The sequence below is a fragment of the Staurois parvus genome, unplaced genomic scaffold (assembly GCF_062004578.1).
Source record: "Staurois parvus isolate SC_StPar_1 unplaced genomic scaffold, SC_StPar_1.0 ptg000704l, whole genome shotgun sequence".
NCBI classification, from domain to species: Eukaryota; Metazoa; Chordata; class Amphibia; order Anura; family Ranidae; genus Staurois; species Staurois parvus.
Genome location: NW_028318500.1, coordinates 3706205 through 3729706, shown reverse-complemented (window position 1 = coordinate 3729706; position 23502 = coordinate 3706205). Strand labels below are relative to the sequence as shown.

Genomic DNA, 23502 nt, shown 5'->3' with positions numbered 1-23502 from the left:
ATAACTCTGAAAAGCAATCCATGTATGGATTGGTTCAGAGACTCAGAGCAGCAGAGGCAAGGGAGTGATGTATGCAATTGTCAAACGTGGACGTGTTTGGACAGGGACTCACCAGTTTTTCAGCCTTCGCCCAATTGTGTGTGCGCCTTTCAATTTGTTGCCTGCTGCACTGCACACATTTTGCATACTTTCAGTGCAACGGGGTGTGTAACCAACCATCAGGGGGTGTAAGATGGGTGGAGCTGCTGAAACAGGCACAGCAGGGATTGACAACATCACAATGAGGCAGAGCAAAGATTATGGGCCTCTTCAGTATGAACTCCCGGATGGGCAGCAGGTGGAGCCAACCTTCAGGAATGATCTGAGAGGCTCAGGTGACAGCTTGGCGTATGGAGATGGCAGGCAAAAGATGCCACCAGACCAGTGTGCACTCAGCCCGAGCCCCCGCTGCTATTGCCAACAATCTAAAAATTTACTTGTGTGTGCAGTGCAGACTGCCATTACCATCCATGCCATCTGCCTGACCTCAGAACTGCCACATGCCCCTAAAGTGATGGAGCTGGCCCTGAGTCCCTAGCCTGCTCAGTAAGATGGCCCAGTAGGACACACTCTCCTCCATGTTATTTCCACAGGAATAATGAGCAGTAAACACGGCACCATTTTTCTCAGTAAATACATTTCTGAAAGGTACTATTGCTACATTCACCACATTGGTAACAACCCATGCAATCCATGGATGCAAATAAACCAAAACACAAGTTCAGAAATTAAGTTATGTGTAATAAAATGGAAAGACATAGGGAAAAAAAAATATTGAACACATGGAGGTGCAAAAAGGCATGGAAAGCCAAGACAACAGCTGAAATCTATCAGTAATTAAGAAAGCAATCCTGCCCCTTTTGTCAGTGCAAATTAATATCAGCTGGTTCCATCTCAACTGATGGCCTATAAAAAAGGAGCCTCATTACCAAGGTGTTACATCTCAAGATGGGTAAAAGCAAAGAGCTCTCTCAAGACCTTCACAACCTTATTGTTGCAAAACATACTGAAGGCATTGGTTAAAGAAGGATTTCTAATCCTCTGAATGTTCCAGTGATCACTGTTGGGGCCATAATCTGGAAGTGGAAAGAACATCATTTCCCCATAAACCGGCCACAACCAGGAGCTCCTCGAAAGAATTCTGAAAGACGCGTGAAAATAATTGTCAGAAGAGTTGTCCAAAAGCCAAGGACCACTTGTGGAGAGCTTCAGACAGTTTGAAACAAGTGAAACAATTGTTTTAAATAAAATAAGTAATGCACTCAACCACAATGGCCTGTATGGAAGCTCCCCATGCAAGACTCCAATGCTGAAGAAAAAGTATGTTGAAGCTCGTTTAAGGTTTGCTGCACAACATTTAGACAAGCCTGTGAAATATTGGGATAATATATGCAGGTCAAATGAGACCAAAATTTAACTTTGAATGCCATAATACAGATCATATATGGAAGTCAAATGGCACTGCACATCACCCCAAAAATACTATACCAACAGTGAAGTTTGGCAGTGAGAACATCATGGTGTGGGGCTGTTTAACATACAGTACTGGCAAACTTCATGTCCTTGAAGGGAGGATGAATGAAAAAAATGTTCCCAGACATTCTTGACAATCTGCTGCCATCTACCAGGATGATGAAAATGAGGGTGGACATTTCAGCAAGACAATAATCCCAAACACAAAGCCAAGAAAACTCTCAATTGGTTTCAATGAAAATAAAGCTGCTAGAATGGCCCAGCCAATCTGACTTGAATCCAATAGGAAATTTATGGAAAGAACTAAGGATCAGAGTTCATAGAAGAGGCCCACGGAACCTTCAAGATTTGAAGACTGTTTGTGTGGAAGAATGGGCCAAAATCACACCTGAGCAATGCAGGAGACTAGTTTCTTCATACAGTAGACATCTTTAAGCTGTGATTACCAAAAGATTTTGTACAAAGTATAATATAAATTTCAGTTAGCGTGTTCAATACTTTTTCCCTGTGTCAATTCCATATTAATAAATAACAAAAAAATTTAAAAATTGTATGTATAGATTGCATGGGTTGTTACCCACATTTGGTGAAAATTTCATGTTAGTATCACCTTTAGCGAGAAAAACGGTGATGTGTTCAATGATATTTTTTGTTTTTTTACATATTACCTAAATTGTACACCACACTTTTTTCCAGCTGTGTGGATATTTTGTTTAGCTTTTTAAAAATTTGTACAGGTTTGTAATGTTAACGTAAAAGATAAAGTTCTTTATTCTGCAGTTTGTGAGCAACTGTCCCCGTTGTTCAATTATAAATAAAAATAAAATATTGCATATTAAGCTTTTTTTTTTTATCTAATTAATCGAAACAATCGGCCAGCTAGGTAACTATAAAAGTAATTGTTAGTTGCAGCCCTAAGCTTTACTATTATTTAACTCATAATCTTCCCCCACTTATGCAAATTAGGATAGCAACAAAACGAAAAAACACAGTATTCTAAGAATATAAGTAATTTAATACTGTTAATTTTACAGCACAAAAAAAATAAAAAAAAAAAAAAAAAAAAAAAAAAAAAAAAAAGGACTCAAAAGCTATGATTTCTCCTTAAAAAAAAAAAAAAAAACAGGTTAAAAAGCATACACCTAAAATATTGTGTATTCTGTGTAACCTAGTGAAACATCTTCTGTAGGAGAAAATATTCTGTCGATGTGGGCTGCCCCTCTGGAAAAAAAAAAAAAATTAGAGAAAACATCGAGCAGAAATCAAAAGTGTGGCTTATGAGCGGAAAATCAATGGTCTGAAACAGTTAAAAATGTTAATTACACTGAATTTCAAAACAAATTCTCCCCACCCCAAGTAAATACAATATAAAATTACAATTTACAAGCAAAACAAAATGGCACAAATGCATGTTTCCTCCCTTTGCAAAAATAAAATGGGACTGCGTCCCAAGTGACAAATTCCCTTTCAACTTTTGTCGTACTCAAACAACCAAGTGGACAGTGAAATTAAAATTCAGGGCATAGCTAAAGCAGCTATTCACACACTTTTTGACTGGAAAGGGTCCAGATCCAGCAAAACAAAACAATCGATAGGGGAAGAAGATTGGTTTAAAATGGCAGAATGTGAAAAAAAAAAGCTATTTCAAGACCATAGGCATACCAAACCTCACTGCATATGAGTTACATAGATCGTAAACAGCAGTTGGGCTCTTTTCTATTGTATATGCTTGCTGCACTATTCCAGGAAAAGGGGAAAAAACTCAGAAAGAAAGAGCTAAGCTGATTGTATGAGGATCCGTTTCCTCCCTTTGTGCTCAGAAGCTGCGGTAGACTAGTACAGCTCACTGTAAGAAGGAAAAAAAAAAAAAAAAACATCTCAACAAAAGGATCATCAATGAGTCAAAGCAAATAAAACTAGGCCTGGGTCTGAGGTTTAAAAGATGTCTTGACATATTACTAGCATTCTGCAACAATACAGAAGCAACGCTCAAGTCTGGATTTCTTTTTTTAAATAAAAGGGAATGGAAAAAAAAAAAAAGAAGGAGATACAAATTCACTAAGCTTTTCCAGGAGATCTATTTTCTAAACACCTCACAGGACAATTCCATAATGGCACCCACTAAGAGGAAGAGAGAAACAGAAATACAGATGGTACACTGTGGCATCAAATATCAAGCTGTAAATCCATTCATTACTAGAAGGACAAGCAGATGACATCTTTCACTACAGTGACAGAACTCTGCATTAGAAGAGGAAGTAGACATGTTCTCAATTCCTGTCTAGAACAATTATCTGTATAAATAAAGGCCTCAAATTCACCTACTACCACAATCTTGAGGTGTCCCCATAAGGATTTGAGCACAACAGAATCTCTCCAAATGGGGCAGCTTATCACAGCACTCTTATGTTGTAGCGATGTGTATAGTCAAAGATCCAATGTCCCTGCAAGCCTTTAGGCATGATTTGGATTTGTTAAAAAAAAAATAAAGACGCATCAGAATTCCACCAGGCATTGTTCTCCACAGCAACACAGGATTAGCGGCTGGCAGCACAGCATTTCTAAGTAAGCTTGTTCAGGCCCTTGAACACGTGGTGAGCAGTAGCTCTGCATTATGGACAAACACAGCTATGTTACATGCGTCAGTAGGTGAACTTTGGAGTGTGTTATTTTCAGAAGTGTCAAATAACCAGGCGGCTGAAAGATCTGAGTTGAAGGATATGCCAAGAAAGCTTCAGAGGATCTGGAAGAAGAACAGTTAATTAAGCAGAGCTGAGAGGAGAAACAAGTCACTCATTATCATCCGGATTCTGAGGGTCAATAATTTTCACATGTGTGAAGGGGAAAAGCCCTTTTCGACCATTCACTTCTCCTTCCCATTGGCCATTAATATTCATTCGAGTCACTTTCACCACATCGCCCACCTACAAGTGAAACAGAAAACAGCACTGGGTCAGATATGGGATAAGTGCAACTCAATCAAACATGTCAACTACATATTTTGAGTTTCTTTAAAACGGGTGTAAGAAATTTATTTTAAGGTTCCATGTTTATACTTTGTTTTTCAGTCTGCTTTTTTTAGTATATAAAAGTACATAGGACATAAAAACTGATTGCTTAGTCAAAGATCTGATTACTGTATCACAATAAACAAGTTTTGCAAAAACAAACCCACACAAATATGTAAGAAATGAGAAATGGTCAGAGGTGTTTTAGGATTGACACAGCGCTACACTTCAGCAGTAGAGATCAACTTAGGAATCAAGTTTGCCATCTTTTGGCCTCATGGCTGAAAATATTTCCTAATGTCACAGTACGACAGAATACAACTTCATAAATGATGTATTCTTTCGTTTATGAGCATGCACAATCTTGGTCACTGGATTTTTACAGATGAATACTGTACTGATTAGGGATGCACTGAAATTTCGGTGGCCGAAACAGTTCAGCCGAAAATACCCCATTGGCCTTTGGCCGCTATGAAAATAGGCACCAATACAAGGGACGAAAATAACCCCGCCCTTGCTGCCCATGCTAGGGGGTTCTCAGACTTACCTGAGAACCCATCCAACAATCCCAGCATTGGGCACAGAGATCCGTGAAGGAAAGATGGCCTCCACTGATCTCTATTCCCGTCATTACTTCACTTACGGTTCCGATGCCTTGTAAACGAGGCCTTTTTTTTTACTTCTTTAAAAGCACTACATCAATGCTTTTTTTGAACTAATGCTTTACATTGTAGAGGAGAGATGTGGGGTCTTATTGACCCCATATTTCTCCATAAAGAGGACCTGTCACTGGTTATTTGTATCACAAGGAATGTTTGCATTCCTTGTGAAAGGAATAAAAGCGATTAAGGAAAAAAAAAAAAAAGAAGTTTAATTCATTGTATTACATTGTCCCTTTCTTTTTTTGTTAAGTGCCTCAACTGCCCCCCCACCCCCCACTCAGGTGCAGTGGTGAACATATACTTAAGCCTCGCCCACATATGTAAACGGTGTTCAAACCACATATGTGAGGTATTGCCACGAATGTCAGAGCAAGAGCAATAATTCTAACCTAACCTAATTCTAACCTCATCTGTAAACTTTAAAAATTTCTACAGCTTACCAGTTTAAAGCATCACCCATGGAGATTTTTAAGTAGTTTGGCGACATCTCACGAACTTGCGCAATTTTAAAGCATGACATGTTGGGTATCTGTTTACTCGGCGTAACATCATCCTTCACATTTTATAAAAAAAATTGGGGTAAATATTGTCTGTGGTTTTTGTTTTCATTAAAGTGTATTTTTAAAAAAAAAAAAAAAAAAAAAAAAAAAAAAAAAAAAAAAAAAATTGCGTTTAAAAAATATATTCATTTTTTAAAACTGTCCATTTCGGTTTTCGGCCAAGTGCATCCTGAATTTTTAGTTTCAGTCCCAGAATTATCATTTTGGTGCACCACTAATACTGATTAAACAAACATTGTTCGTTCTGGTATCGTATGAGAACATTTTTTGTGCTTGTCCCTTCAAATAATTTTGCATGAACTGTCATGATCGGCTCTCGAAAGCTGTGTACTAACTGAATATTGGATGATCGCTCTGAAAAAGGTATTTTTCATCCAATTTTCTCATTGTATGTAGTAGGCATTAGTCTGTCCCAATAGAAAGGCTTAGGCAGCCCATACAGGATTAATTTTCTTCCATTCAACATGGGTTGAATGAAAGAAAATGAATTGATTCCCCTCATCCACACTCTCTAGGTGTGACAGAAGCGAGGTTTCCCATGTCCGAATACACTCATCAGTACCGCCAACCATAGCCAGCAGCACTCGAGCAAAGATTTTCCTTCAGGCTGGTTGTACAGAAGTCGATCAACCAAATTGCCCACTTTTTTTTTTTTAGATTTTTAAAGCTATACTATTGGAATGAGAATATATAACAAATATAAAGTAACATGGGTGCTATCCCAAAACTGTCTGCAAAAGTGGAAATACACATTAAAGCAGTAACTGTGCAAAGACATATCACTGGCCAAACACAAAATTGTAATACACTGAACAATGAACCGTTCAGGATGACTTCATATTATACTGCATATGAAGCCAACAATTCTGAATTGAAAATCTGTTAAAAGCACAGGACCAAGCTCCAAGCATTCATTATCTGAAAGTAGTTGTAAAGGAAAAATATATTTTTCCTTTACAACAACAAACATGTGATACTTACAGAGCAGCTCCAAACCTCCTCTTGGATCCCCCGCTGGTGTGCCCGGCTCACTCCTAAGCCCAACTGCTGCGTCCATTGACCTAGACAGTGGGACTCTGCCCCTTCACTAGCTTTGATTGACAATAGTGGGAGCCAATGCCTCAGCAAAGCCTATGAAACCTGGAAGTGAGGGGAAAGAAGAGCTGCAGACGTGCACAGTACTGGATCAAATGAGGGCTCAGATAAGTATAAGGGGAGTGAAGGGCCAAAACATTTTTTACCTTAATGCAAGGAAAGTTAAAACAAAAAAAAAAAAAAAAAAAATGTTTAGGCTTTAGAACCACATTGCACAAAAGTACTACACCACTAGGAATAACCTTACCACAGATGTGCAAGAGGGAAAAAAAAAAAAAAAAAAAAAAAAGCACAAACAAAAAGGGAATGCTGCATTTTGGATGATGAGAACTTTAACCGCTTTCCCGCTGCCCTATAGCAGATATACCGCTACAGGGCGACAGGGGTGCACAAAATCATGTATATATACGCGCGATTTTGCACCGCTTTCACGGCCTTGGCTGTCAGTCACTGGGTCCCAACCAGTGATTACTCGCCGGCACTCGGTAAACGAGCAGTGTTACCCACGGAGGGAGAGAACTCTAAGTAAACAATACAGTTCTCTCCCCTGTCAGCTCCAGCACACTGCTATGCAGGGCTTTGCAAAGCAGAGCCATGCAGAGCAGTGTCCTTACAGTGAAGCACAGACACAGCAAAAAAAAAAAAAAAAAAAAAACAAGCAAGCAAGCAAGCAGTTAACCTTTGATTGCCCCACGTTAGCCCCTTACTGCCCAGTGCCATTAGTACAGTGCTTTTTATTAGCACTGATCACTGTATTGATGTCACTGGGGATGTCAGTGACACAAAGTCAGTTCCCCCCAGTGCCAGAATGCCCGCCGCAGGCCCGTTATAAGTCGCTGATTGCCGGCATTACTAGTAAAAATAAACAAAAAAAACCCAGTATATATATATATATATATATATATATATATATATATATATATATATATATATATATATATATATATATATATACACATATATATACATATATATATATACACACACATATATATATATATATATACATATATATATATATATACACATACATATATATATATACACATACATACATATATATATATATATATATATATATATATATATATATATATATATATACACATATATATATATACACACACACACACACACACACACACACACACACACATATACATATACACACATACACACACAAAATACCATTTGTACACACTAACTTTCACGTAAACCAAATTTACACGTATTGGGATTTTTTTATTCTAGCAAAGCCATGTAGCAGAATACATTTTGGCCTAAATTTAATTTTCATTTTTTTAACTGGACATGTTTAATAGCAAATAGTCAAAAACATTGTTTTCTCAAAATTGTTGGCCTTATTTAAAAAAAAAATGGATTTCATTCTAGACCACAACATTCTTAAAAAGGCCAGCAACACAAAACAAAAATCTAAATCCCCCTGCCTTATTGAAAAACACAATGACATAATACATTAGGTTGAGTATCAAACATACATAGTCACAGCTTTTAGTGTAACACACACAAATATGAAGTACTACTACACATGTAAGAAGTTACACGGACATGATGCTGAACAATCTCAGTCATGATTTCCCTAGGTTAGTTGGACTTTGCTGTAATACTCAGAAATTCAAACAGCATGCCATTTAATAGATGAAGGCTTGCCTGTGCAAGAACCAACAAGTCTATCTGAGCGTAACATTTACTATTGTCAACCACATGTTTCACCCCACCCATTATAAACCTGCAGGTGGCTTGCTGTGATCTACTGCCCAATGGTTATTTCTGGAATCTCTAGCCTCGGGGAGGGAATAGTGACTCAGAATTCCATGCACACCTCAGTCCCACCTGAGCACACACACTCTTCCTCTGAGTCAATGGCAAAAACTTTTACCATGTGTCATTTCCTCATCTTACACATCCAGGACTTCTCTCCACTGACTTATCTGACTTGTGCCAAGCTGCGCTTCCTGATAACAATGTAAGCATTCTTTTTGCCTGAACATTAACAAAACCGGAATTGAAAAGAAAAAAAAAAAAAAGAAGAAAAAAAAAAAGGGGAGGTGAATACAGCCTGCCTCAATTCACAGGCTCCTGCTTTTGCTGTGCAGAGTTTTAAATTCCGGTCAAGGATCATGCACTCTCAGTCTGGGTTCACACTGAAGCAGTTCGGAATTTGCAGCGTTTTCTGTGTGAATTCCGCACCGCATCAGCATCACACCCAGTTCATGCGAACCACTGCAGGTGTGTACGTTAACACCCTGAAATCTGTGGGCAAAACGCAGTGCGATGTGCAGAATAGGATCACATAGGTGTGAATACCTATGCGATACAATTCTATTGCAGACAAAAAAAAAAAAAAAAAAAAACAAAAAGAGTCCCCCCCCCCCCCCCCCTTTTTTGTGCAGGTCAATTAGAGCCATACAAAATGTATGGCTCCAATCGCACTGCACACAAATCGCATGCGATTTGCACAGAAATGCGGTGCAGTTCCTGTGTGAATTACATGCGATGTACCGCACATATGTAAACCCAGGCTCAATGTAAATAAGTCTATGACTAGCCTGCTCCGGTCTACAGGTCCCATCATTCCAGCTGCACATATTAGGAGAACATCCATGTAAGGGTTTCTCCAGTGGAGCTTGAAAGAAGCCTAAAAGCTGGGTACACAATCTGGCTGGCTCAGCAGTACCTGGCTTATGTTTGGACAGTGTGTACAGCTGCCTGTCTAACAGAAGCCAGTCCAACGACCGGCATTTGTTGAAGTGTAATGCTGGTAAACCAGCGTCAGACCAGCAGGCGATCAGTGCTGGCAGTCATTCCACATGAGGTGTTACCTTCAATAACTAAATATTAAAAATGATAACTAGATATTTTCAGCCGATTTTATAAGGAAATCTGGAATATTCCTGTAAAAATCAAGCTTGGTCCTACACCCTTTTAGTCAATGACACCCCCATCAGATTACAGAACCAATTCAGAATCTCTGAAAAATTAAATATTTTAGTACAGCTTTGGGTGTCGGTATATCTGGAACAGGTTGTGTTCAGTCTGAACTGCCCAGGTTTATGAGAGATTTTCTTATAACAATCTTCCACTCAAAGAGTATTTAAACCAAACAGAATTTCACAATTTACAAAAATGTATGCTGCAAAGATCCAAGTTGAGCTGCAAATATTAGTCAAATCTGGTCTGGTGCAAGATCATAACATTTAGGTTGATGAAACCAAACAGGACTACTTTAACAAATATTTTACAATGTATCTCTATGTATGCCAAGCTGTACTAACAAGCATATAGAATGTGCATTTAAATTTAAAAGGATAAATGACTCCAATGTTTATTTGCACTTCTGCTTACATAAGAGATGTGTTCAGAATTTAGTTTCCAAAAGCCAGAGCTCAAACAGTTACTGAAAATATATCACGCCTGTCAAGCAAACTTGCTGGGATTTCAAGCGCTAGGAACACAACGACCTACTTGTTAACCTTCTGAAGTGTGTCAATTTGCCAAGAAACAACCTAATTAGAATAACAACCCAGAGAGACTCTGTGATAATGTTCTACTAATTAACACACAACAAATTGAGTCAGTATAGACCTACTTAAATGTATATAAATGAGAATAGAGGGCCCGCAAAAACCTTCCTAACAACCTATATACTAAACACAATGACATTTGTAAATCAAATTTGCACGCGTTTAACCTAGAAAATTATGTTTAAAATTCAAGATAAACACATTACAAAACTTTTCCCCCAGATCACAATCTGTGTCCTACATAAAGTGTAGGGGGGGGGGGGGGGCAGACTCTATTTAAAAAAAGGGGAGAAACCAGTAGCAGAATTTTAATACTGGCACCTCAGTATGATTAATTCATTCCAAGAGAGCTTCTGTACATTTAAAATCCAGAGTTCTCATGCAAACAGCAACCGCACTTCTGGATTTCACAGCAGTCTGCCCCTACCTCCCTCCCACTTGGCTACAAAAGTGTAACAGGCTACCTCCAGGCCAACAAAAATTAATGTACCACAATACTAATAAAACGGACTAGAGTGCAATTAAAGATCTGGTCACCGTTTGCATTACAGAAATGAAGATAACCATGCATGCAGACTCATTAGGTGTTCGATTTATAATCTCACAACAGATTTGCCCTCTTCATCAGGTTTACAGGTTAGATTTCAGGTAGTTAGCCATTACACTACCTGTGGAGCAAGTAAGACTCTGAAGAACTCATTACAATCTAATGTACCACTGCAAGGCCTGGTAGTCTCCCGATTCTCTGTTGCAGCAACTTAACATTTCAAGGGAACCTGCTAGGATGACTTTTCTTTCACATCCAAGGTTCCTCATCACCACTGGAGCCTGCTTCTGTCCCAAAACGGTGCTTGATCCAGAGTAGAGCACGCACCTCTGTAGCAGACACAGTTACAAGCTTACCGTGGAACCAGCACATCTACTGGGAAAATAGCAGCGTACAGCACTGATAAAAGACAACCATGACAGTTCACGGATTTTCTGACAAGTGCCCTTCAAGATATATAAAAGATGCACTGATCGACAAAACAGACTGAACAAATAATACCTCTTGCACATGATGCAACACATGAACCAGGCAAGTAAGATGGCATAGAAAGATGGCTGCATCAATGCATTCTTCACATCTTTCATTTGAACTACAAGCTTACTCCATCCACAGCAACTTACCTCTAATGCAAGAGCAGTTTTGTCATAAGCACATGGCACTCTTTTCTGAATAGCTTTAGCATAGACAGGTCCATTCTGGGTAGATGGTAATGGAGTGACAGTAGGAGGATTGCCAGAGGTAGGGAGCGGGCTGGGAGTCTGCGGCTGAGCGTAGGCATGTGCGGGCTCTGGTATACCATAGCTGTTCGAATTCCTGTTTCCCATTTTGCCATGAACTGGTACACGTGCTAGCTTTTCAACGTAGGGTACAGGTATCATACCAACACGACCGTCTTTGTTCCGGGCACTCCACCATTGTTCCTCTGGCTTTTCTACAATTATTAAAATTTCTCCCTTTTTAAAAGGAAGGTCCTCCGCATCATTTCCAGGGAAGTCATACAGAGTTCGTACATATTCCAAGTTTTCCTCTGATGCAACAACATTGGGGGCCGATCCTGCACTGACAGGTGGGCTTGGGTACCTTCAGACAGAAAGAAGGAAATGTTTAAGAAAAAGGTCAAAAAGCTTAAATTCAGAACCATTAAAAGCAATACTTAAATACAATCATCAAGCAATATGGTGCATAAGAACTAAAAAAGACAGTTGTAGAAAGTATATATACCATCAAGCAATATGGTGTCCTAGGAGCCAACCTATAAACGGTCATAGGACAAACACTAAACAAGGAACTGAAAAAAAACTGTTTTGAAAAACCAAGTTAAATTAAAAATTGTACCCAGAGACACTTTAAAAGTTGACTACAGAATGAAGCAGCTGAACAATAAGAACATTTTGTACAAATATCTCACCATGTAGGATGCAAGAAATTGTGCATCTATGAACGGTGAGGGAGTTTAGTTTGAAGTAATTCATCAAGTTTGAAACTTAAGGGAACTGTTTTTTTTAAGCTTTGCACTAACAAATAGTGCCCAACAAGATTGAATAGTGCATGTCAAAGGGGACGGGGGATCACTAAAGGATATACTAATTCAGAAATCAAAATATCCTCGCACATAAGACCAGGTTTATAGAGCAAAAAGGTATGGATTCAGGAGGTCTCCTGGTAAGATGAAGAGATCGCAGTTATGCAAGCTTCATGCCGAGTAATATTTTAATCTCAGACAACTGCCTGTATTACGAATCAAAACCAACTAATCGCATTTAGTGAATAAGCTTAGCAAATTACAATGTATGTAAAGCACCAAGTAATTAGATTAGGAGATTAACAATCCCTAAACATACCAGCTTCCTACAAAACCCAACTGTCCCCTAGATTCCATTTGTTACTAAAGTCTTTTACACCTTGACAGTTTACTGAGCAGTAAATATGATGCAATGCAGTGGTCACCAAAAAAAGCAGAGAACAGATCGGTAAAGGACTGCATTCAGCAGAACAGATGAGGTGCTAATAAGATTTGTAGAAGAAACGTGTGTGAAAATTGCTATCAACTCATTATGGCTTTAATGAACATTCTACACAAGTTTACAAACGAGAGGAAAGATATTGAGCTGGAGTGATTCAGCAAAGAAAAAGATGAGCCTCTCAAGTGCAGAACTTCTAGCAAGAAATCAATATTAAAAGGTGCTGCAATATCCAAGCTGGGATCTAAAATGAAAAACCAAAACATGGCCTCTGGAGTAGAGACTCTTGTCATAGCCTATTAAATATTCCAGACACTATTGATTTGTTTAAGCTGATGCACTAACTAGTGACATCCACAGTACTGAGAAATCAGCAGTAATAATACAGTGGCTGGCCAGGAATCTGAAACCAGCTAACACTGCATCAGCAACTTGTTTTGTGTTCCTAAACAAAGCAAGGAATTAATTGACACAAACAAGAACCATCAAGCTGATGGAAGCACTGTATCACACAGGCAGATCACCAAAATGCCCAGGAATGACAACTCCTACTAGTAGTTAGGAAGCATTATCGATCTGTGGTATACTGACAGACAACTGTAATTCACATCTTTCAATAAAAACACAACTGTTACTGAAAAGAATAAATTGTCCATTACTCCCAATAGGTTTCACCTTTAAAATAAAGCAGCATACTGGAGTGAGCCATCTTTAAAAGGATAAGTTCACCTTTTTGACAAAAATAATAAATGCATTTTTTTTGCAGGTGAAAGAAAAAAATGTGTATTATTTTTGTCTGCAGGAGCCTGGAAAGCATTGCACCAACGATCAGTACATCACTGATGCCATGCAGGTCTATTGCAGACCAGTCAGAATATCTGCTTGCCGTACGGGATGTACAAGCAAGCAGATAATCTGACCGGAAACTTCAATTAACTACCACGGCACTCTGCAACACCGTGGTAGTTCATTGAAAACTTCAAGCCGACAGCCCCTAAGGCTGCTGGGACTTGTAGGCACTTATTCACAGAACTCTGAATGAATGACGGGGCAGTGTGGGCGGAGCCCCGCATGGCCACGCTATTTTCAAATCTGACAGATAGCACGGGGTGGCGGCGGACGCAGCTGCAGCTATGAGAACGTTACATGTTCCACTCTAAAAACGGGTGGAACATGTATCATGTTCCCAAAGGTAAACTTATCCTTTAAAAGAGCCCAATAAAAGTAGACCCTGTGTGCAAATGTATGTTCCCCTTTACCGCAGCCCCTGATTAAAATGCACCATCATTGAAAGCTATAGAGAAGCAAAACATTCGAGGAATATGTTACTTACATCTTTATTGTCATGGAATCCTCAGCTTTCTCAGTATCCTATGAGAAGACCTAACATTTTTCTTCCAATTTTTTTTTGTTTTTGCTTTTAGGGTCCATACACACTGGGCTTAAAGGGCAAGTTCACCTTTTAGCAAAAAAATAACTGCACATTTTTTTGCATTTAAAAAATGTGCATTTATTATTTTTTGCTTTAGGAGCCCAGAAAGCATTGCACCAGTGATCAGCAGATTGCTGGTGCCACACAGGTCTCCTGCCAACTGTCAGTGTATCTGTGTGCTCGTACCTTGTATGAGCAGGCAGTTATACACCGACAGGAAGAATCAATTAACTACCATAACGCTCAACACCGTGGTAGTTCACCAGGAACTACAAGCAACAGTCACAAATGCGGTTGGGAATTTTAGTCTTTTCATTCACAAAAGGCTATGACTGAGTGATGAACGGCTGCGCTTTTTCAAACTTGACAGCTAGTGGTGGGGGGGGGGGGGGGAGAAGATTCCTGGCTAGCTGTTACATTGGCAGATAAGGGGGAGAGGGGGCCAGTACAACTTTAACAAGTTACAGCCTGAATATGGGTGTGACCTGTTTAAAAAATAAAACCTACTTTCCTTGGCAGAAAAGTTCATATAGACCATTTTTGTACAGTTTAGGAAGGTATAGGAACATTAAACTTTTTTTTCTGCCAGAAAACTGCTCTCAGAAACACAAAACCAGAAGGGTTTATTTCTGCCTCTAAACACGAAGCTTAAAAAATGCATCTAAACATCCTAATGCATGAACACATAGGATAACATTGAGCTGCTTCTACAGGCAAATCAAAAAACTCCTCTAGAAGCAACATTAAGCCAGTGTGCATGGAACCTCACAGTGGGTTGTTTTTTGTTTTTTTTTTTAATTCAGCAGTTCCCAGGATACAACATAAGCAGATCTTATTTTCATCCAAGGTCCACATTACAAAATTCATAGCAAACACTGGCTCTATTTTTCCTATAGCATCATTAAACAGTGCTAGTCTCCATACTTACAAGCAGGGCAGAGTGCAGCAGTTATGTGCAAAGTTCAGAATACAAATGTCACCTTATAATGGAAATGTAGTTGGGCTGCTGTGGGTCCCTGTGCTCCTCACACTGCTGACACTCAGGGAACCTGATCCCAGCCCAGCTGTGAGGATGGCTGCTATGAGCCCCTGTACTCGGCACATTTCTAACACCCATCAGGGATTCTGATAAGTGTCCAAGCTATGAGGGGAACAGCTATGAGACCCTACACTCCTCAAACCGCTGACACTCAAGGACTCTGGTCCAAGCCCAACAATGTGTAGGATGGGGTGAGGGGGGATACTATGGGCCCCTAGACTGCCATTTCTGAGACCCAGCAGTGACTCTTAACACAGTCCAGCAGTGATTGGGGGGGGGGTTGTGAAGCTACAGGCCCCTGGACACCGCATACTGCTGGCACCTATTGGAAGACGGATCCCAGTGCAGCTGTGGGCCCTTGCAATCGGCACATTGCCAACACCACTCAGGGACTCTGATCCCAGCACAATTATGTTGGGGGGGGGGCAAGCTATGGGCCCCTGAGCTCTGCATACTACTGGGATGTAAAGGGGGATGCTGTGGGCCCTTGGATTCAGCACTTTGATCCCAGCCCAGTTGTGAGGGGGGCATATATGGGCCCCTGGACTCAGCGTAGCACTGAAACCCGTAAGGCGCTCTGCTCACAGTCCTATGTGAAGGGGGCTGCTGTAGGCCCCTGTGCTGGGAACACCACATTGCTGACACTCATCCAGCTGAGATGGGGGCTGTTCTGGACCCCTGTGCTCATCACACTAACACTCAAGGACTCTGAGCCCAATCCAGCTCTATGTTGGGGGGAGCTATGAGCCCCTAGACTCCATCTGCTGACACCCATCAGGGACTCTCATCACAGTCCAGCAGTGAAGGGGGTGCAGCTATGGACCCCGCATACTGCTGACAGTGCAGCTGTGATGGGGCTACTCTGGGTCCTGTGCTATGAACACATTACTGACAATCCAGCTGTGATGGGGGCTGCTCTGGGCCCTGTGCTGGGAACACATTACTGACACCCCTCCAGCTGTGAAGTGGGCTGCTCTGGACCCCTGTGCTGGGAACACATTACTGACACTCCTCCAGCTGTGATGGGGGCTGCTCTGGGCCCTGTGCTGAGAACAAATTACTGACACTCCTCCAGCTGTGAAGTGGGCTGCTCTGGACCACTGTGCTGGGAACACATTACTGACACTCCTCCAGTTGTGATGGGGGCTACTCTGGGCCCTGTGCTGGGAACACATTACTGACACTCCTCCAGCTGTGATGGGGGCTACTCTGGGCCCTGTGCTGAGAACACATTACTGACACCCCTCCAGCTGTGAAGTGGGCTGCTCTGGACCCCTGTGCTGGGAACACATTACTGACACTCCTCCAGCTGTGATGGGGGCTGCTCTGGGCCCTGTGCTGAGAACAAATTACTGACACTCCTCCAGCTGTGAAGTGGGCTGCTCTGGACCACTGTGCTGGGAACACATTACCGACACTCCTCCAGTTGTGATGGGGGCTACTCTGGGCCCTGTGCTGGGAACACATTACTGACACTCCTCCAGCTGTGATGGGGGCTACTCTGGGCCCTGTGCTGAGAACACATTACTGACACACCTCCAGCTGTGAAGTGGGCTGATCTGGACCCCTGTGCTGGGAACACATTACTGACACTGCTCCAGCTGTGATGGGGGCTACTCTGGATTCTGTGCAAGGAACACATTGACAATCCAGCTGTGATGGGGGCTGCTCTGGGCCCTGTGCTGGGAACACATTACTGACACTCCTCCAGCTGTGAAGTGGGCTGCTCTGGACCCCTGTGCTGGGAACACATTACTGACAATCCAGCTGTGAAGTGGGCTGCTCTGGACCCCTGTGCTGGGAACGCATTACTGAATCCAGCTGTGAAGTGGGCTGCTCTGGACCCATGTGCTGGGAACACATTACTGAAAATCCAGCTGTGATGGGGGCTGCTCTGGACCCCTGTGCTGGGAACACATTACTGACAATCCAGCTGTGATGGGGGCTGTTCTGGGAACACATTACTGACAATCCAGCTGTGATGGGGGCTGCTCTGGACCCCTGTGCAGGGAACACATTACTGACAATCCAGCTGTGATGGGGGCTGCTCTGGACCCCTGTGCTGGGAACACATTACTGACAATCCAGCTGTGAAGTGGGCTGCTCTGGACCCCTGTGCTGGGAACACATTACTGACAATCCAGCTGTGAAATGGGCTGCTCTGGACCCCTGTGCTGGGAACACATTACTGACACTCCTCCAGCTGTGAAGTAGGCTGCTCTGGACCCCTGTGCTGAAAACACATTACTGACACTCCTCCAGCTGTGATGGGGGCTGCTCTGGACCCCTGTGCTGGGAACACATTACTGACAATCCAGCTGTGATGGGGCTGCTCTGGACCCCTGTGCTGGGAACACATTACTGACAATCCAGCTGTGATGGGGCTGCTCTGGACCCCTGTGCTGGGAACACATTACTGACAATCCAGCTGTGATGGGGGCTGCTCTGGACCCCTGTGCTGGGAACACATTACTGACAATCCAGCTGTGATGGGGGCTGCTCTGGACCCTGTGCTGGGAACACATTACTGACAATCCAGCTGTGATGGGGGCTACTCTGGGTTCTGTGCTGGGAACACATTACTGACAATCCAGCTGTAAACTGGGCTGCTCTGGACCCCTGTGCTGGGCACACATTACTGACAATCCAGCTGTAAAGTGGGCTGCTCTGGACCCCTGTGCTGGGAACACATTACTGACAATCCAGTTGTGAAGTGGGCTGCTCTGGACCCTGTGCTGGGCACACACAGCTGACACTCGGGGGTTCTCCGTGTCCCCGCCGGATCCTGCCCCACGTGCCTCTCACCTGGGGGCCGGCTCGATGAGGGTGGTGGTGTCCAGGTAATGGATCTTGTAGAAGTCGAGCAGTGCAGGCAGGTTGTCGAACTCCTGGTCCCCGATCTTGTAGCGGCGGCCGGGCAGGGAGTTGATGATGTAGTGGGAGACCCGGGAGTTCTCGGAGACGGACAGCACGTGATCTCCGGGGCAGGTGGACGAGTCTCGAACCAGGAAGACCCCGTGCCGCTGTCCCTGCAGCCGGGACTGAGCCTCGTGCCGGGAGACCGGACCGAAGTACCAGCTCGAGCGGTCCGAAGAGTCGAAGCGAGCGGACGACATGACTGAGCGGTCGATGGGAGATAAGAGTGGTATACAGGAAGGTGCGGGCAGAGGCTGGTCACTGGCAGGCTGTTTCCCGGGCAGCTCTGGGTGTCATGGTCACAGCGGAAGCGGCAGGTCCTGTCAGGCCCGCGCGGGGTGTGCGTGACCCAACTCGGGTCCCCTCCCTATTCTCTGCTCTACGAGACTGGGGAGACAGTAAAGATGGCGGAGGACTGCGGGCTTTCACATACAGCGAACCGGATACACGCCACGAACCCGCGGCAACCAATAGCACGCCTAACCTTGGCGGTCACGTCCGAGTCCACCTCCTGATAAGGAGTGGGGCGTTTCCTTGAGATTTCATTGGCTGCTGCCCACGTCACTTTTTATTGAGCGGACGGGAGCGCGACTTTTCATATGGCCGTACGAGCGGCTCGCCAAAATTCCGACCAATGAGGGTGCGATTTGCCTCTGACGTCGGTGAACATTCAGGAGCCCGTGCTGGGGATTGGCTGCGCTGCCCCGCAGGGTGTTCTGAGTTCTCGACTTGGGTTGCTTTTGACGTAACGCAGACCAATTACATCACTTTGTTAAAATACACCCAGTGTCGGCTTTATAATTGGAGCCCTATATAAAGTGATGGAGAAGAGCCCAGCTAGTGGGGTTCGAGTCTCCTCCTTCAGTGCTAAAGCACAGTAGTCCCTGTGAATGTATGGTCCTGACACAGGGACAGCTTTTTCCTGAAGGGAGTTCAAACTTTAACCACTTGAACCTTCTCCAGAAGGTTTTACCCCCTTCATGACGAGGCCATTTTCTGCTATTTAGCACTGTGCTACTTTGACAATTGTGCAGTCATGCAACAATGTACGTAGTAAATAGAATCAGTGAGCGCTCAATGATGTAGCAGCTGTAGCACATAAAAGGTAACCAAAATAAAACCTCATAAAATATATATATAAGAAAAGTTCAGCGCTAAAAGGTATATACTCCAGTCTGGTAATAAAATTGGTGACAGTTTGTGATAGGTGATCGGTACAGGAGTTGATAGTGACTTCACGTTCCAGTGGTGTGTTGGTAAATAGTAGAAATACGCACTCACCAGATGCGTATATTTTATTACACATATAATCAATAACACCAGAGGTCCCCCTCATGGGATGGGATGGGTGAGCTGGGCCGTATTAACAGACTCTCCTCCCTCTGGGTAGTAGGCAGCCAAACGATCGTCTCCCTTGGTGTATGTAGATGGGCGTCCAGGTAGAGGCCTCTTTAATGGATGGGCAGGATGCTTATCAGCTTGCCCTGGAACCAGCGCCCTCCTCTGGACTGGTGTCATATATAATTCAGCTCCTGTATCTTGAATTTTGGGCTCTGAAAATGAATGTTATCTCACCAGGGAGCCAACCAAAAAATGGCCCATAGTGTACTATTTTAAAAAAAAATTTAATTTATTAATCCACGTGGTTAAGAACATAAAAGGTGTACAAGCAAATGGTATACTGACCATTTAAAATAAAAAGATGGCCGCCTGACCTATGATAGGTGCCGGCGGCAAGATGTCACGGCGTAATGGTCCCTTTCAAGGGGCCATTACGCCGCGACGTCTTGCTGCCTGCACCTATCATAGGTCCGGCAGCCATCTTTTTATTTTAAATGGTCAGTATACCATTTGCTTGTACACCTTTTATGTTCTTAACTATGTGGATTCATAAATTTAATTTTTTTAAAAATACTACACTATGCGACTTTTTTTGGTTTGCTCCCTGGTGAGCTAACATTCATTTTCAGAGCCCAAATTTCAAGATACAGGAGCTGAATTATATATGACACCAGTCCAAAGGAGGGCGCTGGTTCCTGGGCAAGCTGATAAGCATCCTGCCCATCCATTAAAGAGACCTCTACCTGGACGCCCATCTACATACACCAAGGGAGACGATCGATTAGCTGCCTACTACCCAGAGGGAGGAGAGTCCGTTAAGACGGCCCAGCTCATCCATCCCATCCAAAGAGGGGGACCTCTGGTCTTATTGATTATATGCATATTGAAAGATACGCATCTGGTGAGTGCATATTTTTACTATTTACCAACACACCACTGGAACGTGAAGTCAATATCAACTTCTTTACTGATCACCTATCACGAACTGTCACCAGTTTTATTATTTTATATTTTATTACCAGACTGGAGTATATACCTTTTAGCGCTGCACTTTTCTTATATATGCAACAATGTACCCAAATGAAATTTATATAATTTTTTCACACAAATAGAGCTTTCTTTTGGTGGTATTTGATCACAACTGTGTTTTGTTTTGGGTTTTTTTTCTAAAAAGACCACAAACATTTTGAAAAAAAAACTATGTTTTCTACTTTCTATTATAAAACATCCAGTAGGGAAATTTAAAAAAAAAATCTAATTTCTTCATAAATTCAGACCAAAATGTATTTTGCTATATGATGTCTTAGGTAAAAAAAAACAAATCTCTGTGTTTTTTAAGTTGTCATTTTTTGTGGAAAATGAAACAAATCATTTTTTTTCACAATTTTTTTTACATACTGTCACCAGTACAGTACAGCATCATCATATGACTGAGGTGACGGTGATCAGGAATACTGACTGGTGACACTATGTAAAACAAAAAAAAGTAAATTTTGTATTCAATTTTTAAAATATTTTTTTCTTACTGTTTTGTTGTTTTTTTTTTACATCCTATCATCATATTCGTTCAGTGTCACCATAGTGAAACTGTACCACTCTAGGGGGTGATCAGGTTTTTTTTTCTTTGAACTGAAATTTACTGATATAAGCAAACATTTTAGTTGTCATGAATGGGTAAACATTCATGACAGCTTAGTTGTTGACATGCTGTGATTAGCTAAAGGGAATCACATGGTACAGGTAGACAAATACCATGTGATAGCTGTGAGCCAATCACAGCCTCACAACACTAAGCAAGCAGTCATGAATGGAAACCATTAACGGCTGTTTGTTTACATTGTAATTATGTGATCCCTATGACCAGTCATATTGATTACATGATACCCAGTTACTGGTAATTGTAATCCGCTGTGTCTGGTGGACACAGCGGTCACAGTAGCAGCGTGCTGCACACCCCTAACTAGGAACAGGTTGGATAAAGTACATGTACATGATCCAGCCTGCTCATGCCGCCTGCCCTGAGTAAATGTACCGTGGGCTGGCAGCAACTGATTAAACATGTGCTGGCCTTCAGTGGGGGTGTCATCAATTGTTTTAGAAAAGTAGGTATGCCTATTTATTGAGTGCATGAGTCATAGTACATAGACACCCATCACCCCTCAATCCTTGTAGATGGGGAACAGTAACACCTTCAGCACAGAGAGGAAATATCAGATTCTCAATCAGAAATCCCACATGAATGTCCTACAATCTCAGAGCTCTCTACAGGAGAACCTGGTACAAGCAAACTCTCCTCCTTGGAGATCTAAGTGCAAAAAAAAAAAATCAAATTTTTCCTCTTCCCAAACACATAGCACATACACTATATTGCCAAAAGTATTGGGACACCCCTCCAAATCATTAGATTCAGATGTTCCAATCACCTCCATGGCCACAGGTGTATAATATCAAGCACCTAGGCATGCAGACTGCTTCTACAAACATTTGTGAAAGAATGGGTCGCTCTCAGGAGCTCAGCAAATTCAAGTGTGGTGCCGTGATAGGTTGCCACCTGTGCAATAAGTCCATCCATGAAATTTCCTTCCTACTAAATATTTCACGGTCAACTGTTAGTGGTATTATAACAAAGTGGAAGCAACTGGGAACAACAGTAACTCAACCATGAAGTGGTAGGCCACGTAGAATGACAGATTGGGGTCAGCACATGCCGAAGCGCAGTGTGCAGAAGTCGCCAATTGTCTGCAGAGTCAATAGGTAAAGACCTCCAAACTTTGTGTGGCCTTCAGATTAGTAACAACAGCAGTGCGTAGAGAGCTTCATGGAATGGGTTTCCATGGCCGAGCAGTTGTATCCAAGCCTTACATCACCAAGTGCAATGCAAAGCATCGGATGCAGTGGTGTAAAGCACGCCGCCACTGGACTCTAGAGCAGTGAAGATGTATTCTCTGGAGTGAAGAATCACACTCCTCTGTCTGGCAATCCAATGGACGTGTCTGGGTTTGGCGGTTGCCAAGAGAATGGCATTGTGCCAAGTGTAAAGTTTGGTGGAGGGGGGATTATGGTGTGGTGTTGTTTTTCAGGGGTTGGGCTTGGCCCCTAAGTTCCAGTGAAGGGAACTCTTAAGGCGTCAGCATACCAAGACATTTTGGACAATTTCATGCTCCCAACTTTGTGGGAATAGTTTGAGGATGGTCCCTTACTGTTCCAACATGACTGCGCACCAGTGCACAAGGCAAGGTCCATAAAGACATGAATGAGCGAGTTTGGGATGGAGGAACTTGACTGGCCTGCACAGAGTCCTGACCTCAACCGGATAGAACACTTTTGGGATGAATTAGAGCAGAGACTGTGAGCCAGGCCTTCTGGTTAGACATCAGTGCCTGGCCTCCCAAATGTGCTTCTGGAAGAATGGTCAAACATTCCCATAGACACACTTCTAAACCTTGTGGACAGCCTTCCCAGAAGAGTTGAAGCTGTTATAGCTGCAAAGGGTGGGCCAACTCAATATTGAACCCTACGGACTAAGACTGGGATGCCATTAAAGTTCATCTGCATGTAAAGGCAGGCAGCGTGTATGTGGCGGCAGGAAAAGTGGGTCTTACCACCCAGCCACTGTGCATATACGTCCATGGCAGTCTGAGGCAGTCTGAGGTTGTGTGCTGAGAGAACTGCATGCTTCTCAGCACACTGGCCGAACTGTCTCTAACAGATCTCAGTCACAGCTTCTGATAGGGGGTCAGAGCGATGGTCTCCCAATTATATGACCACTGTGAAAGCCAAACACAACAGTCAGGTGATCAGAAAGCCAATCCATCATTTTGCATTACAGCGGAACTAAACTCACAGAGCTATTCAATTCCTCACTAGAGCTGTGCACAATG

At 42.6% G+C, this 23502-nt stretch overlaps 1 protein-coding gene across 1 annotated transcript; it reads right to left on the bottom strand.

The window, feature by feature from the left end:
- Positions 1-2259: 2259 nt before the first annotated feature.
- CRKL (CRK like proto-oncogene, adaptor protein) lies at positions 2260-18723 on the bottom strand. Its single transcript, XM_089653218.1, has 3 exons — positions 18170-18723; positions 11553-12012; positions 2260-4436 (listed from the first exon to the last, which is right to left on the bottom strand). The coding sequence occupies exons 1-3, from the start codon at positions 18478-18480 to the stop codon at positions 4302-4304; spliced, it is 906 nt and encodes a 301-aa protein (XP_089509344.1). The 5' UTR covers positions 18481-18723; the 3' UTR covers positions 2260-4301.
- Between the last annotated feature and the right edge of the window lie 4779 nt (positions 18724-23502).

Coding starts and splice junctions, on each gene's coding strand:
- CRKL (XM_089653218.1), bottom strand. CDS start 18,480: ATGTCGTCCGCTCGCTTCGACTCTTCGGACCGCTCGAGCTGGTACTTC. Junction 12,013..18,169: donor CTCATCGAGCCGGCCCCCAG/GTGAGAGGCACG, acceptor TTCTGTCTGAAG/GTACCCAAGCCCACCTGTCA. Junction 4,437..11,552: donor AAACTGCTCTTGCATTAGAG/GTAAGTTGCTGT, acceptor TTTCACTTGTAG/GTGGGCGATGTGGTGAAAGT.